The following is a 16282-nucleotide window of genomic DNA, read 5'->3' as shown; positions in this document are numbered from 1 at the left end:
ATTCTTCATCATTTTTATTTTCTTTATAAAGTAGCGTCTTTCTGTTTCTGTTTTATGGTTATGTGTGTTTTTATGAAAATTGCCATTTTCAAGTCTTATTAAAGTTTGATCATTTCATAATTATTGCCAAAAGAACTGGAGTATGCAGTTTGTTTATAGGTATATCTTTTGGTTTAAAATAATATACATTCATGTAGAATTTGGAAAGAAATATATGAAAGTATAAATGAAGAAAAAAATAACTGTAACATTAGCTTTCAGAAATAATAGATGAAAACGGTTAGCTTCTTTCTATTTCTTTCATATAATTATAAATGTGCGATTTCACATGTGTAAATAATCACAATAAATGTTCTGATTTCACATTGCATGACTACATTAAACATCTCGTGTACTCCACAGGTATATACACTTGCTGTGTACCAACACAAATTAAAAATAGAAAAATGAAAAAAATGAGTAGGGGTGTAAATTAATAACTGTTGTTATTTCGGGAACACTACTTTTAAAAATTATTTCCTCCCCTTCTTTTTCTCTATTCTTTTCTTATGTAATTATTGTTAGATTTTTTGGATGTCTTTTCAATGTGTCTTTACCCTTTTGCAGTGCCATCTAGTTTGTTATTTGTTTCTGTTATCTAGCTAACTAATAAAATCTTCAACTGTGTCATTCAACCCATTTATGGAATTTCATTTTAAAATTTACAATTACATTTAAATTTCATAAATCTTAGTTTTTGTTGTTGTTGATTTTTGTTTTCTTCTAGTAGTTTGTTCTTCTTATTGTGTACTCTTGGATGCTTTTGTGCTTCAAAGCAGTTTTACTTTCCATGGGGTTTAATTTTCTGCTTCTGGAATTTACTTCATATCCTTCATGATATGGATTTTTCTTAAAGGCTTGCTGACTTTTTATTATATGTCCATATATTTGTGTGAGGGTCCATATTGAAAAGTATTTTATTTTATTTTATTTTATTTTATTTTATTTTATTTTATTTTATTTTATTTTTACGTTTTTGAGACGGAGTGTCCCTCTGTCACCCAGGCTGGAGTGCAGTGGCGCAATCTCAGCTCACTGCAAGCTCCGCCTCCCGAGCTCAAGCCATTCTCCTGCCTCGGCCTCCCGAGTAGCTGGGACTACAGGCTCCTGTCACCAAGACCGGCTAATTTTTTGTATTTTTCGTAGAGACGGGGTTTCACCGTGTTAGCCAGGATGGTATCGATCTCTTGATCTCGTGATCCGCCTGCCTCGGCCTCCCAAAGTGCGGGGATTACAGGCGTGAGTCACTGCCCCGGGCCGAAAAGTATTTTATTTCTTAAACACAAATTAAAACCATTCCATGACTATGGCTAATACATTTCTAAGGACAGGAAGGGAAAGAAATGTGCAATTCCCGCAAATCCTCCATCCGATATTCTTCATGACTGAAGAAAACACTTGTTGTTTAAAATGCTGGATGATTTAAGTTTTATCTCTCACAGAGAGGATAGTTTTATTTTTAAAATTTTTTATTTCCATAGGTTTTTGGGGAACAGGTGACATTTGGTTATATGGATAAGTTCCTTAGTGATGATTTGTGAGATTTTGGTGCACCCATCACTCGAGCTGTCTACGCTGTACCCAATTTGTAGATTTTTATCCCTTACCGCCTTCTGACCCTTTCCCCCTGAATTCCCAAAGTTCACTTTGTCATTCTTATGCCCTTATCCTCATAACTTAATTCCCACTTATGAGTGAAAACATACAATGTTTTGTTTTCCATTCCTGAGTTACTTCACTTAGAATAATAGTCCCCAATTCCAGCCACGTTGCTGCGAATGCCATTAATTCATTCCTTTTTATGGCTGAGTAGTAGTCCATCATGTGTGTATATATATATATATATATATATATATATATGTATATATATATACACACACACACACATAATCACATACGTATCACATATATATCATATATATCATTGATTGATGGGCATTTGGGTTGGCTCCACATTTTTGCAATTGCAAATTGTGCTTCTATAAACATGCGTGTGCAAATATCTTTTTCATATAATGACTTCTTTTCCTCTGGGTAGATACTCAGTAGTGGGATTGCTGGATCAAATGGTAATTCTACTTTTAGTTCTTTTAGGAATCGCCACACTGTTTTCCATAGTGGTTGTATTAGTTTACATTTCCACCAGCAGTGTGGAAGTGTTCCCTTTTCACTGCATCCATGCCAATATCTATTATTTTTTGATTTTTTGATTATGGCCATTCTTGCAGGAGTAAAGCGGTATTGTATTGTGGTTTTGATTTGCATTTCAGGGAGAGGATAGTTTTATAAACTTGTTTTTTTTTTTTTTTCCCACAGAAAGTAATTAGATTATTTCTTAATTAATTACACTGTCACTATGTCATATTCTCAGTCTAGGTTTTTCTAAATTTTTGTTTAAATCTATCTTAAAATAATTTTAATGACAACAAGATAAAAATGATAGATTAGCAATGTTCTTATCTCAATTCATTAATGAAGAATATGTATTTAACATGAGGCAGAGTAAAAGAAGTTTTATTTCTCAACCAAATCCCCAAATTTCTTTTGCTAATCTTGTCTTGCATACCTGTAAGTTGGAAACATAGCTCTCAACATCTTACCCCATTCCTATCCGCTTCTCATTATCCCCTCTCACCACTGCAAACATAATTTTTGTTCAATTCTGCCTTAACTACTTCCAATTTTTTGTAATGCCATCAACTTTAAAACTCAAAGTCTTTACTTGTGCTTTCCACCTGTTCTAACTCCTCCCAAATTCTCAACTTGGTGAATTTCAAGATCTAGCAGAAAGTTTCAACTCTATTGAGGTAACTTCCCTGATATTCCAAGGCAAGAAAAAATGTTTTTGCTGGGTGCAATGGCAGCTATTCTGAAGGCTGGGGTGGGAGGATCTCTTGAATTCCGGAAGGCAACATAGTGAGACCTTAGTGTAAAATAAAATAAAAGTCCTTTTCTCATTTCTAGCATTTTTTTTTTATTATTATATATTGGTGATTTGGGTGCCCTTGCCCCAATAGTTTGTATCGCTTATTGTTGCATAGTCCTAAAAATATTTTTAAATAAACTCACCATTAATGAATTAGCCCAAAGGTTATAATGTTTAGCTGGAAAGTGTTCACTGGATAATCACTAGGTTGTTTGTTTTGTTCTCCAGTTAATATCAGGCACCAAATATTTATTTTATAAAAGAAGATAAAAATTATAGTTTCTACTAAACAACATCAGTAAACAGTAAAATCTATTTTACTGTAAAATATATAAAGCACATTAACAGATATGAATGGGAACTCTTTTTAGATGATGCTCTACAGTAATATATTACTGGGGACAGGCTTAATAGTCATCATTCTCTGTGACTTTTCCTGACCCACAGCATTACAAGGACCATCTAGAGGGCACAACACTACAAATCAGGATTTTCAGAGTACCCTTCATAAGATTCTACTTGAATAGCATGGTCTGCTATACTCAAATAAAAATTCTTTACATAATTTGGGCTTTTTCTAAAATATAAATCACTCTTAACATACGTTAAACCCTAAATGCATTTAATTATACACGAGAAGTTGCAAAAGCATTTAATGATCTCAGTAGAGGTTAAAATACATTTTATGCCGGCAACATTTTTCATAATTAATAATGTACTAGAAAAGAATGTAAACTGTCATTAGACTATTTGAATTTGAATTTTGTCTCTCATTTTTTGTTTGACCTTGAATAAGTTACTTTCTGTGTTTAAGTGTCTTCATCTTTAAAACAGAACTAATTATATATATATCCCTACCTCTTAAGATATTATGAGCACTAGATACATCAAGTGTTTAAAATAGTGCTGATAAATAATAAGCCTATTAAAATGTTAATTATTCTTATTAATGCAATGGTAACATTTTAATAAAAGCAGTGGCTTAGAACATCTCTTTATTAGTAAGACAGAGCATACATTTTAAAACAAAATATCGTATTTATTTGGATAGAATTCTACTTGAAATGAGCGATGAATAGCCTTATATCACCACAATTTATCAAATAGTAAAAATTTATAAATAATAACTTGAGAAGCCATTCCAATAAGAATAAATCTAGAAAAAATTGCGATATGAATTTTAAATATAAAATTGTTATAGCATAACAGGAAGTAAAATAAAAGAGGTAAAATATACTTGGCTTATTACATGATGTAAGTTTTATCCTCAAAGGTCCTTGCTATAATATATAAATAAGAAGAGCTGAAAAATGCAAAGTGAAAAATGCATTCTCATATAGCTAAAAAATATATTAAATAGCTGGTTATTAATATAAACTGAAACACAAGACTTTTTTTTTAAGAAAATAATATATCCCTAGAGGATAAATTGATATGCAAAAAGTGAAGCGGTAGCATTCCTACTAACACAGGTTAAAATGAACTTCTTAAGTTAATTAGAATATTTAATGCAATATAAAAGTAACATGAGATTCTTAGATCTTATTAAATTAATACTATATTTAATCTAGAAAAAGTATGAAAACATAACAAAGGATATGTAAATGTCTTAAAAAGCAATAATGGTGTTGCTGCCTTATCAAAATTCATACTTTACTAACAATGAGTGATTGAAATAAAATTATATCATATTAGGTTAAATCAGAAAAACTGATTAATTGAACAGGAGGCAAATGCCACGAATACATGCATCTAATAACATATTATATTACTATTAATATTACAAATCATCCTTAAAATAGATTGTGGCAATTTATACTCCCCCCAAAGTAAATGAAATTGTGTTTCCCCACAGCTTCCATGATACCTAATGTTAAACCATTTTAAACTAGCAAACCAACAAGTGAAAATGGTACTTCATATCTATTTTAAAAATTGTATTCATTTGATTACTATTGAGGTTGAAACTTTGCAATATATTTATTGGTCACTTAATTATTTTAAAAAATATTTTCTATTTTTTAAAAGTTTTGCAGGCACATAGTAGGTGTGTATGTTTATGGGGTACATGAGATGTTTTGATATATATATGCAATGTGAAATAAGCACATCATAAAGAATAGGGTATCCATCCCCTTAAGCATTTATCCTCGAAGTTACAAACAATCCAAATATATCTTTAAGTTATTTTAAAATGTACAATTAAGTTACTGTCACCCTACCCTACTCTGACAAAGTTACAGTCACCCTACTCTGCTATCAAATATTAGGGATTCTTTGGTGAAATTCTTGTTACAATTGTTTGCTCATTATTTATTAGACATTTATTTCTCTCATTGACTTGCATAGACATTTTAAAATATAAATTGCAAATAGATCTCCTAGTTTGTCACTTCGTTATCGGTTTTGATCAGCTTTCTGTAAAATATTTCAAATATCTAGAAATATATGGAGAGTAGAAATATATGGAGAATATCATGTTGTGGCTAATTGGAATGAAATTTTTTTGATAAAATATTGTAGATTCATTTGAACCCTAAAATGTGGTATCCTTCCTATTTTTGTTCTCTATTCTGTGTGTGTGTGTGTGTATATATATGTTTCTATATGTGTATATATACACATACATATATATGTATACATACATATATATACACATACACAAACACACCCACACCCACATATATATATATATATATATGTATATATATATGTGCTGCATATGTACATAATATATATTCTGGGTTTTACACTTAAATGTTTTAAAATTTATGTTATCATGGCTCATTGTATCATTCTTCGCCCTGCTCTTGTTTTGTTTTTGCTCAATGCTTTACTTTGGGGATTTATCTTTGTAGAAGCATGTAGAAGTTCAACTATTTTGACTGTTGTGTTACATTTGTGATTATATTCCTATTTATTTGCAATTAATAAAAATTGTTGCCAATTTTGCACTACTAAAAACAACACTGCCATAAACATTCTCAGACTGCATGGGTTTATCACTAGGGTATATTCTGAGTGTTAGAAATTCTGGGCTAAAAGGCATGGGCATCTTTGACTTTACTAGTATGTCCAAAGGACAGTACAAAGTGTTTAGATCAATTTTGTCTACTGAAAATATATGGAGTTTAAAAAGCCAATTTTTAATATTCTTAAGTTTTGCATATCTGATTAGTTTAAAATAGTGTACAATTCCTTGAATTTGCAATTCCTTAGAGTGGCTTTTGATCTTTTTTTTTACTTCTAGAAGTTTTTTTTCTGGTAATTTCTTTATACAAACCCTTTGATGGCCAAATTTCCTGAAAACATGTTCTTTCTATGTATAACTTGACTTTTCAGAAGAATCTTTGGATTTAAAGAAGGTTACATTTTAACATAGTTATCGCAATAATCTTTTTTATCATGTATACCTTTGTTCATCTTTAGATCTTTCCTTTTATCACAGTCATAAAGATAGTCTCCTATATAGTTTGAAGTTTTGAACGTTTTGCTTTCTGTATTAAAGTTACATATCTACTTGTAATACATTTTCATGTATGTAATGATGTAAAGATCTACTTTTTTTCCCTTATGGATAATAAATTTTCTTGCAGTATTTATTGAATAGCTCATCTTTTCCTACTTTTCTTAAAATAGAGGAGTATTTCTGTGCTCTTTATTTGCTTGTACTCTTTTGCTTTTTATCCCTACATGAATTCCATGCCAAAGATAAACTGATTCAGTTTCTATATAGCTCAATAATGTCTTGATATCTCAAAGGCAAATGCCCCCATATTCCTTCTCTTTTTTTTTTTTTCTTCTTCTTCTAGGTTTTCTTGGTTTTTATTTACCCCCTCATTCTTGTATTTGAATTTTGGAATTAGTTTCTTCATTTCCATTTAGAATGTAGGAATTTTGATTCAAATTGGTTATATTTCTTACATTGGATAGAATTGACATCCTTACAATGTTGAGTCTTCCCAGTTACCCATATGGTATATTTTCCATTTATCTAGGTCATATTTTGTGTGTTTAAATAATGTTATATAATTTCACTCTAAAGTTCTTGTGTGTATTTTTTCCCCAATTATTCCTATGTACATTCGATTTTTTTGTTGTTATTGTAATGGAATAATTTTTTTTTCTATTTTTTTGTTTGGTATCTCCTGTGTAGGGAAATACTAAGAACATGCATAAGTTTCTTGACCTTGTGACACTTCCATCCTAGTTAGAAGCTAATTTTTAGACTGTCCCCTGTTTCCCTCAAAAAAGTAAGCAGCAGACGATAATAGGAGTAGGGATTACCACGGGCTTTACTTACACTTGTATCCGTCCCTCCCATTACATGCGAATTTCTCTAGGTCAGGAACCCTTTTTGAATCAGTTAGAAGTCCCAGAATGCCCACAACACTATTTAATATGTACTATTTAAAAAAAGAACAAACACCTAGCCCAGGGCCTTCTGCCTAACACGTGCTCAATGACATTTGTAGAATCGAAGTTACTGAATTTGATTTAATTCAAACAATGCTTGCTCCTGCAGAATCCCAACCTACTGGTGAACAGAGGTTAAACTGTCTGGATGTTTCAGAGTTCTGCTAGGGGTCACAAATACCACCTTAAATGCTGTCAATTTAAGAAGGAGATTTTTCTTATCAGAAGCTGGAGGAAAGTGGGGCTTGCAGTAGATGACCCTAGAAAAAAAGATTCCCTGCCCAGAACTGTTGCTGGATCCTTTTTTCCCCTCATTTCCCAACCTGGATGAGAAACGACAAGGGCAGGGAAGAAAAAATGGGTTAGAAGAAAAGTTGACTTGTCCCTCCTACTCTGCCTGCTACAGAAGTCTACATCAAGCCAAATGTCCTAGGATGCCTCCCAAGGGCAACTGATTTTTGGAGTTCTCAAATAAGTCTCCAGATTCCTCTGTACCTTTAGTAACTCTCCAGCTCCCTCTCTCTCCACTCTTCCCTGCTCCCAGTCACCCCCACCCTCAACCCCCGCTGATCACATCCGCCGGGTAACCCCACAGGCTACCAGAAAACAACAGACCCGCCTCCAGAGTCCCCGTCTAGGACCTCCATGACTGTCAATGAAAGATGCCAATCACAGGCAGCCTTAGCCAGATCACTGAGAGCCCAGCAAAACAAAACAAAACAAAACAAAACAAAATCAGGTTGAGGGCAGAAAGGAAATCAACATAGCAACCTCCAATGCATGAAGGAAACTCCGTTTACACATGCTCGTAGGATCCCCTGCGTGGAAACAGCGGCTTGTCTCTGACTACCCGGAGGACACGGAGCACCCCAAATAGGAACTTTAGAGGAATTGAAATCTGTTGCCTGTTACCGCTAGGAATACTGTTTGCAAGGCACAAGGTGTCTTTTGGTAGTGAGCGCGCTCTGCGCATGCGCAGGTCCATTCGGGAATTACTGCCCAGCAGCCGACTAAGTTGCATTCCTTGAATCTTCGCAGAAAAGACAATTCTTTAATCAGAGTTAGTAATGTGGACAGTACAAAACCGAGAGAGTTTGGGGCTTCTTTCTTTCCCTGTGATGATTACCATGGTCTGTTGTGCACACAGGTGAGCTGCTGTTGTTGAATCTCTCTCTTTTTTTCCTTGGTATGTTTCTTTTTACGTGTCTGCTGGATCATGTATCTTGCTGTTTGGGGTTAGGTGTGCCTGTATCTTTTTATATGTGCTCACAGTTTGTGCTCATTTTGAATACGGTCCCTACTTCTTCCCCTCAGCACCAATGAACCCAGCAACATGTCATACGTGAAAGAGACAGTGGACAGATTGCTCAAAGGATATGACATTCGCTTGCGGCCGGACTTCGGAGGTAACGCTTCATCTTTTTTCAACCTGTAACCCATCCCTAGTTCTCCTTTTCTGTCAAAGATAAATGTCAAAAAAAAAAAAAAAAAAAAAAGGCATGTCATTTTCCTAAGCGTGCACTATGCCCTGGACACACACACACACCCCACAGACACTCACACACACACAGGATTCCCAGTCTCAGGTGGATGAATCCTCAGGCGGAGGCGACCTTCTCCCGGGCCGACACACCCTCTGCATAGTCACTGCATCATACGTGTGCCCACACCTGTTTTCCCAGGCTGTCCCCTGAAAGGGGTGGGGTGGGGGGAGCAGGGAGGGAGCCCGTTCAGAATGGAGTAAGGGCTGGGAAGTCCCCAGACCCTCCCCAGCCCGCTGTCACTGAGAGAATGTCTCTAATGTGGCCCACCTCCCTGGCAGGGCCCCCCGTGGACGTTGGGATGCGGATCGATGTCGCCAGCATAGACATGGTCTCTGAAGTGAATATGGTGAGTGGCCTCCCGACGGGCCCGGCGGGCCAGCTTACGCAGATGGGAAATGAACCGGTCCCTTTGCCCTCTGCGTTTCACTGGCGGTCACCTCGCCCCTGGCCCCTGGGGTCCCACTCCGCACGCGCTCCCCACTCCGGTACACACACCCGGTTGCCCCTGGTTTGTAATTTCGACACACACGGGCTACTGCGGTGTTCCAGGGGAAACGTGCTAGGCACTATTTTGGGAAGGACGAGTGACTGTTGCGCCGTGGATCGGCTGGGGCGGAGTCTGAGCGTTACTTTAGCTGGGTTTCCCTGCGTGTTCGGACGAGGAGGGCACCATCTGCCGGCAGCTGGGTGGCCTGCACTAGGGTCCTCGTACCGGTGGTCGGCAGCCATCGCCTCCCCAGGCGCGGCCCCGGCAATCCCCATGGCCCTCTCAGTCAGCAAGCCCGGACGTACTAAGGCCCTGCCACCAAGAGCACAGTCGGGGTTTCAAAGTGTCCTCTTCCTCCAGGTTCAGGCAAACCGGGTGGCAGGAGCAACAGGCTAAGACAACAGTCCACGCTTGCTAGTAGGAAAAGTGCCCGAGCCTGGGTAGGCTTGTATTGTTCCCTTGTGGGAGGTTATGAATTTGTCTTACTGCATCTTGCAAATTTAAGTTGAAACAAAATAATCAAGTCCTATTGCTTCACCTTACTCTAGAAACGTAAGCATGCCTAAAAAGCCTGATAATTTAAGGGATGTTGGAAGGGAGAGGGGGCGACAGTAACACAGCATAGTCCTTTCATTTCAAAGGGGTCAACATTCCTTTATATACATGTTCCCTCTCTTTTTGGAAGCTGTTGCAAAATGAACTGAAAAAGCTGCCACTTTCTCTGTCGGCTGGTTCCGTCCACTGAATGTAGGAGTTTTCTACTTAGAGTTTCTAACTGTTGCTTCTTGTAAGACGGGGAAAAGCCTGTTGCTTTTCTAGAATCAGCCACCCAGGAATCAGCTAGATCTACGTGAGCAAAATGCCATTTTTATTCCACTTGTAAAAAAATATTATGGCGGCAGAAATTTATAAATCCTGAATAATTGAAAGAGTAAAACCATTTGAGATTGTATCACTCTATGACTATGAAGGCCTGTTGAATTGTCCTTTCCCCATTTCTTCCTACTGTGTCCGTTTTAATTTTCATAGGCTAAGGGCGGGGTGGGTTTAAGAATTTTTTTCTTTTCCTTTTAGGTTATGTTAGGGAAGAAATAAATATGTCTATAGCTTACTGAATAGGAATAGAATAAAAGGTGTGACTATTTAATTTCTGTATTTTGTAGTTGTAGCGGCTCCTGCTTCAAATAACTTATTTAAATTACTATTTTTAGATGTCTCTGATTGTCGTGCTGGAAAAGAAACTCAATTTTAAAACGTAATGCACAATGAATATTTTCTCATTGGCAAACTGACTTATTATATTCTGTTTACATACATGTTAACACTACAAAGTAACCCAAAACACACTATTTAGAAACACTTTGAGGAATGTAATAATATGTGTACATACACAAATTGTGCCTAATCTACACAAATCCAACCAGACAAATTAGACAATGAATTAGTTTAACAAGTTGTATCATGTAGATTAATAATGATAATATTTTCCTTTTCAATCATTTACTTTGGTATCTTGTAAACATCCACAGAAAATTGATAAAATAGAAGATTTAAAAGCTCAAAAGCAAATGCAGTCTTTGTTGTACCTTGCCATGTAGAGTGCCATGCTTTTCAGAATTTTAAAAAGTATGTGATTCTGTTGGCTATATTGACATACCCCTTTTCAGTTTTTTTAAACTCAATTAAATAGAGAAGTTGCTGCAATCAACAACCACCATAACAAAAAGTTCTGTATAATCAGTTGTTCAACTGAATTCATATATAAGCTCAAAACAAGGATTGACTTTAACTGAAATACCACTGGACATTTCTTCCTGATGATTAAATAATACAGTCTGTTTACTCATGGCAACACGTGTATATGCACTTGATTTTTCAAAAATATTCACCCAGCTGATAAGCCTTTGAAAATACATATTCTACTACAATCCCCATTACCTTTTCACAACAATGTTAGAGACATGAATAGAAAATAGAAACCACTCAAAGCTGGAAAATGATAAACCTTGATTTACTTGTTCTTTCTTGTTTCTCCTTTTAATGAACACTATCAACAGAACCCAAAGTTTATTTTATCTTCTCTCATCTATGACAAAGCATTGAAATAAATAGATTAGAAATAATGCCAAGAAAAATGGAAATAAAGAGTAATGTTTTTAAAATTGAGGGTTCTGTGTAAACACAACTCAGAGGATTAGCCTGCACCCCCAAAAGAGAATTGCTTACTATATGTTGTGATTTTAGATAATATAAATCGGGTTGGAAATCCATGGAAAATAAGACTTATTGCTTATTGCTTTTTGTATTAAGCATGCTTCAGTACCCTGATAGGGAGTAACTTTTGAGTAATTTAATAGAAAATTTTCATCAACATTAAATGACAAGAATATAACAACAAGAATGGACAAGAATATCATAAAACGGTTTTAAGAAAATGCAAGTTGAATCAATTTCTAAAACATTGCTTATATTTATGTTTTTTTCCTTACCATTATTACCCATTCCATGGCTGGGATAAATGAAATAATTGTGCATTAAATTAGTGGATTTGAGAACTAGATTCCATTCATTTTTGTTCTTTTTTTTTTTGCTTCCCCAAGTAAAATATAGTCCCTGATTGGTTTTACATTGTCTACTTTAAAGACTAACATCATATCAAGACTATTTTCTGATTTCTCAATTTGTGAAAATTGTTTTCTTAATTTTCACAAATTAAGAAACAAAAGCAATCTTTACATAGTAAAGAATCTCTACAGTCAAGAATCATTGGTTCTAAGCAGTGAATGCAAAAATTGTGAAGAATAATTCCGATGCAGATAAACATATCTACTTGAGAACAAGACTTTTCATGCAGTAATATTATTGATTAAATTAGAAAGGATTGTTCTTCTGGCATCACGGGATATATTGTTTGCGTGATAGCAACTACATACTGTTACCATTTTCTAAACTGTCATCTTAAGAAACCACCATGATTTCCATTTATGTAGTATAACCTTCAAACCTTGTCTTTTAACAGTTTCTGCCAAGCCATACACACACACACACACACACACACACACACACACACACGTACACACACAGAGGACTGATTAAAGATGAACAGGAGGCAGTCGGAGTAAATGGAGACAAGATCTCCCAGAAATTGTCCTTAACATAACCACTAATATCTGCTACTATAAAGCCAGTAAGACACAGACAGTAGTAGGCAAGTTTTCTCTTCAAACAGTAGTTTGGGGAAACATGATATTAACTGTCTTCTCACAAGTAGTTGAACTCTTGTATTTCAAATTCCAGTGACTTAGCTCTTCCTTCTTATTCAAGAGGTGGATCCTGATTACCAAGTAGGAGTTCCAACTAGGCAGCTCTCTGTACCTAATCTGAAGACACGATGGTCCATATGGCCATCCCTAGAAGACCTTACATCGAATGAGTCCTGACTCAACGCAGGATTCAATCCAAGCTGTTCCCAATATGAGATAGCTATCATAGATTCATTGTCTTTCCTTCCTTCTTGCATGAATGAGTGTAACAGTGAATGCTCTTACAGACATTACAGTGAACAATGATGACAAAAATGAAAATGAACCAATTTTATAAATAATGCTTAAGGAAAAACAAATTTAATTTCCCAAATATCCACTTAAAATTCATTGTTTCTGTTGTTATGGTAGTTATCTTAATATTAGACTCTGGAAACGTCTGGTACATACTTCAATTATATCTCATTACTATCACTATGTGACTCAAAACAGTAACTGCTTGTCAGATTCCCAGTCCCCACATGCATTTCTCTAGGTCAGTGCTTCTCAATCTTTAACATATAGGTGAATCACTCCGGGATCTTATTAAAATGTAAATTCTGAATCAGAGGTGTGGGATGGGGCCTGACTTTCTGCATTTTCCTGGGCAATGCTGATTGCTGGTATGTAGATTGTACTTTGAATATCAAGGGAGTACATTATCCTAAGATGTGGCTTCATTAAGAAATTGGCTGGGTGCAGTGGCCCCCACCAATAATCCCAGCACTTTGGGAGGCTGAGGTGAGCAGATCACTTGAGGTTAGGAGTGTAAGACTAGCCTGGCCAACATGGTGAAACCCCGTGTCTACCAAAAGTATAAAAATTAGCTGGGTGTGATGGCACGTGCCTATAGTCCCAGCTACTCTGGAAACTGAGGCATGAGAATCACTTGAACCTGGGAGGCTGGAGGTTGCAGTGAGCTGAGATCGTGACACTGCACTCCAGCCTGTGCAATAGAGCAAAACAGTCTAAAAAAAAAAAAAAAAAAAAAAAAAAAAAAAAAAAAAAAAAAGAATAAAAAAGAAATGAACATTTTTTTTCCTTTCAAATTTCTTTAGGAATATTATTATTTAAGTTGCAGGTAGCTGTTCTCTAAAGGGAAAGTTAATTCTGTAACTGATGATGATGATGATGATGATGACGACGATGATGATGATGATAAACAACAGGACAAAGGCAGGAGCCTGGAGATGGGACTTGACCTAAACTAATGAATAGTCTTCTTATCTATATTAATACCTGTGAATCAACCAATCTCCAATGATGGCAATGAAAACATTTCCAAGTACAGTAACTCCACAATACTATCTTGTTGCTTTGCAAGGAAACCTATGACTTTTTTCTTCAGGATAAAGAACATTGCAAACTGTTTTTCCACCACTGAGGAGCTAGCAACAAGTTTGTAAAATAGCCTAAACATACTCTTGATGCTGTCAGTAAATTCTCTGAGGTTTTAATAGAATTTCCTTTGCAAACAGAACAAATAGGTGAGTACCACTTAAAAGCAGAAAGAAGTATTAGCTAACATATAAACACATTTTATTCTTATATGAGTAATCACAAAAAGTTTTTCTTTTAGGTTCTGGGTTACAATTTTATAACATCTGGAGAGACTGAGGAAGGAAAATCTTCCCTTTGCCTGTTTGGAGATTTTATATATATATATATATATTCACTCTAAGGCACATTAAAGCAAGCCTATCTAGATTGTTTTAAAGCTGGAGTTTACATTTGAATGCCTGGGATTTTAGGATTGTAGAATCAGATTGGGTACTATAGTGTGAAATACAATGAAAACAAATAGTAACTTACTGAACATTTTCCATGTGTGAGATACGGTTATCAGTGCTTTACATTAATAGTGATTTAATCCTTTACTTAGTGCTATGCAATTCTTACCCCTCCCCACCTCCATTACAGATTGAAACACTGAGTTTGAGAGAGCGAGAGATATTGTTAGGTTAAATAACTTACTCAGAATTTATACAGCTAGTGAATGGCAGAGCCAAAATTTGAAACCAGGCAGCTTGTCTCTAGGGTCTGGCTCCTAACTACTAGACTAGTAAAAAATAGCCTAGGACTTTGAGTGAGTAATTTGGCTTCTCTAGGGTTCTCCTTTGTAAAATGAAGCCAAATTACATAAGCGCTAAAACCCTTTCCAGTTCAAATATCCTATCATAAAAACTTAGATATTTAAAGATTTTAGACTCCGTGAAAATAAAAAATCTCTGTCTCCATCTTACTCCCTTACTAGATTGTCTTAAATACCATATTCTCCTGGTAGGTGAATCAATCACAAGAATTTATTGAGTTCCCACTGAGTGCAAATGATGTAGCCTCCTGGGAACATTGAAATACTGATTGTGTGCAATCTAGGGCCTCTTGAATTATTATTTTAATTAGTCACGTCATCCTCATCCAACTTTTTCTTCCTTAAACACATTCACAAAGACAGCAACAAGAAGCAATGATCTTCAAAATGAGACTGGCCTAATGCCTGGTTTATATTGTACTGAACATTAGAGCCAAGACTAAACTGGAATTATTTCTACGTGGAGCTGTCCATTGTATTTAAACTGGGAATACTGCTCCACCACAACTGAAGTAATAATTTTTTTCAACACTTGTTGTGAAACAGAAAGAAACTGTTATTTTTGAAGATCTGAGCATCCCAAAGGATTTACCCAAACTGCCTAAAATCCTTCCATGAGGTGACTGAGAAATGAGGGGTAAACCCAAGGTGTTTGTCTTATCACTTAATGTCCATTCTTTCAGTTTCTGATGATTTTTGTCTTGGCAGGCCCCCAAATACTTCATAGCACCTTCAAAACACTCATGCACAAACGAAATCTTGCAATATCAAGGAAAGTAAAACATTTCAAAAGAGAAATGAACGGTTCAAATGTTTCCAGTTGGCTTAGGTTTCAGTGAGGGGGCTCAAATGACATAATCATACTTGCAAATCATAGGAGTAAGAATTGGTAGATGTTTATAGTTGACCAAATGTTAGTACATAGTTCATCCATAAACGACATGAGCACTGAAATTATTTTTTCCAAAATGCTTCTGTTTTCAGTCGATCAAGCATTTCATGAAGTTCCTTGACTTCTATCTATTGAAAGGGAAGGACGTTAATAGTAACATTTAACAATCTATTATTCACTACTTGACAGATATGCTTAAGAAAATGTTTACAATGAATTCATATCAGTGGTGAAATCTTACAAAAACAGGCTGTCCACAAGAAAAAAGTGAAAGATTCCTTTTTTTATCTTTAGTGAGCCCTGTTACCCCTTTTAGAGTCCTCAGACTTCATTGCTACTCTTCTACTAAGTGAACCAATATATCTTTTCCTGACTCTCACATCCCCAATAAAATCTGTTGTTGCATTGTGAATTTAAGAATAAAGGATAATTTTCCAATAGCATTGATCCAACTACTCAAGCAAAAAAGAAAATAACAACAACAACAACAACAAAAAAACTAAATATGGTCTCTGCTCTAGTAGAGGTTATAGTCTTTTTTTTTTTTTTTTTTTTTTTTTTTTTTTTTTTTTTTTTTTTTTTTT

At 35.4% G+C, this 16282-nt stretch overlaps 1 protein-coding gene across 3 annotated transcripts in view; it reads left to right on the top strand.

Moving 5' to 3' along the window:
* The first annotated feature begins 8058 nt into the window (after positions 1-8058).
* Positions 8059-16282, top strand: part of GABRB1 (gamma-aminobutyric acid type A receptor subunit beta1) — a 404468-nt gene continuing 396244 nt past the window's right edge. The window contains exons 1-3 of one of the 3 annotated variants that reach the window (XM_017872652.1): positions 8059-8528; positions 8696-8787; positions 9204-9271. In XM_017872652.1, the coding sequence (XP_017728141.1) occupies positions 8449-8528; positions 8696-8787; positions 9204-9271 (240 nt within the window). In that variant the 5' untranslated portion in view covers positions 8059-8448. The remainder of the gene's footprint in view (positions 8529-8695; positions 8788-9203; positions 9272-16282) is intronic. The other 2 variants (XM_017872653.1, XM_017872654.1) reach the window with 2 other exon arrangements.

The sequence above is a fragment of the Rhinopithecus bieti genome, unplaced genomic scaffold, assembly GCF_001698545.2.
Source record: "Rhinopithecus bieti isolate Rb0 unplaced genomic scaffold, ASM169854v2 scaffold_7167, whole genome shotgun sequence".
Taxonomy (NCBI): domain Eukaryota; kingdom Metazoa; phylum Chordata; class Mammalia; order Primates; family Cercopithecidae; genus Rhinopithecus; species Rhinopithecus bieti.
The sequence above is the reverse complement of the archived record's forward strand: the minus strand, read 5'-3'. Positions and strand labels throughout refer to the sequence as shown.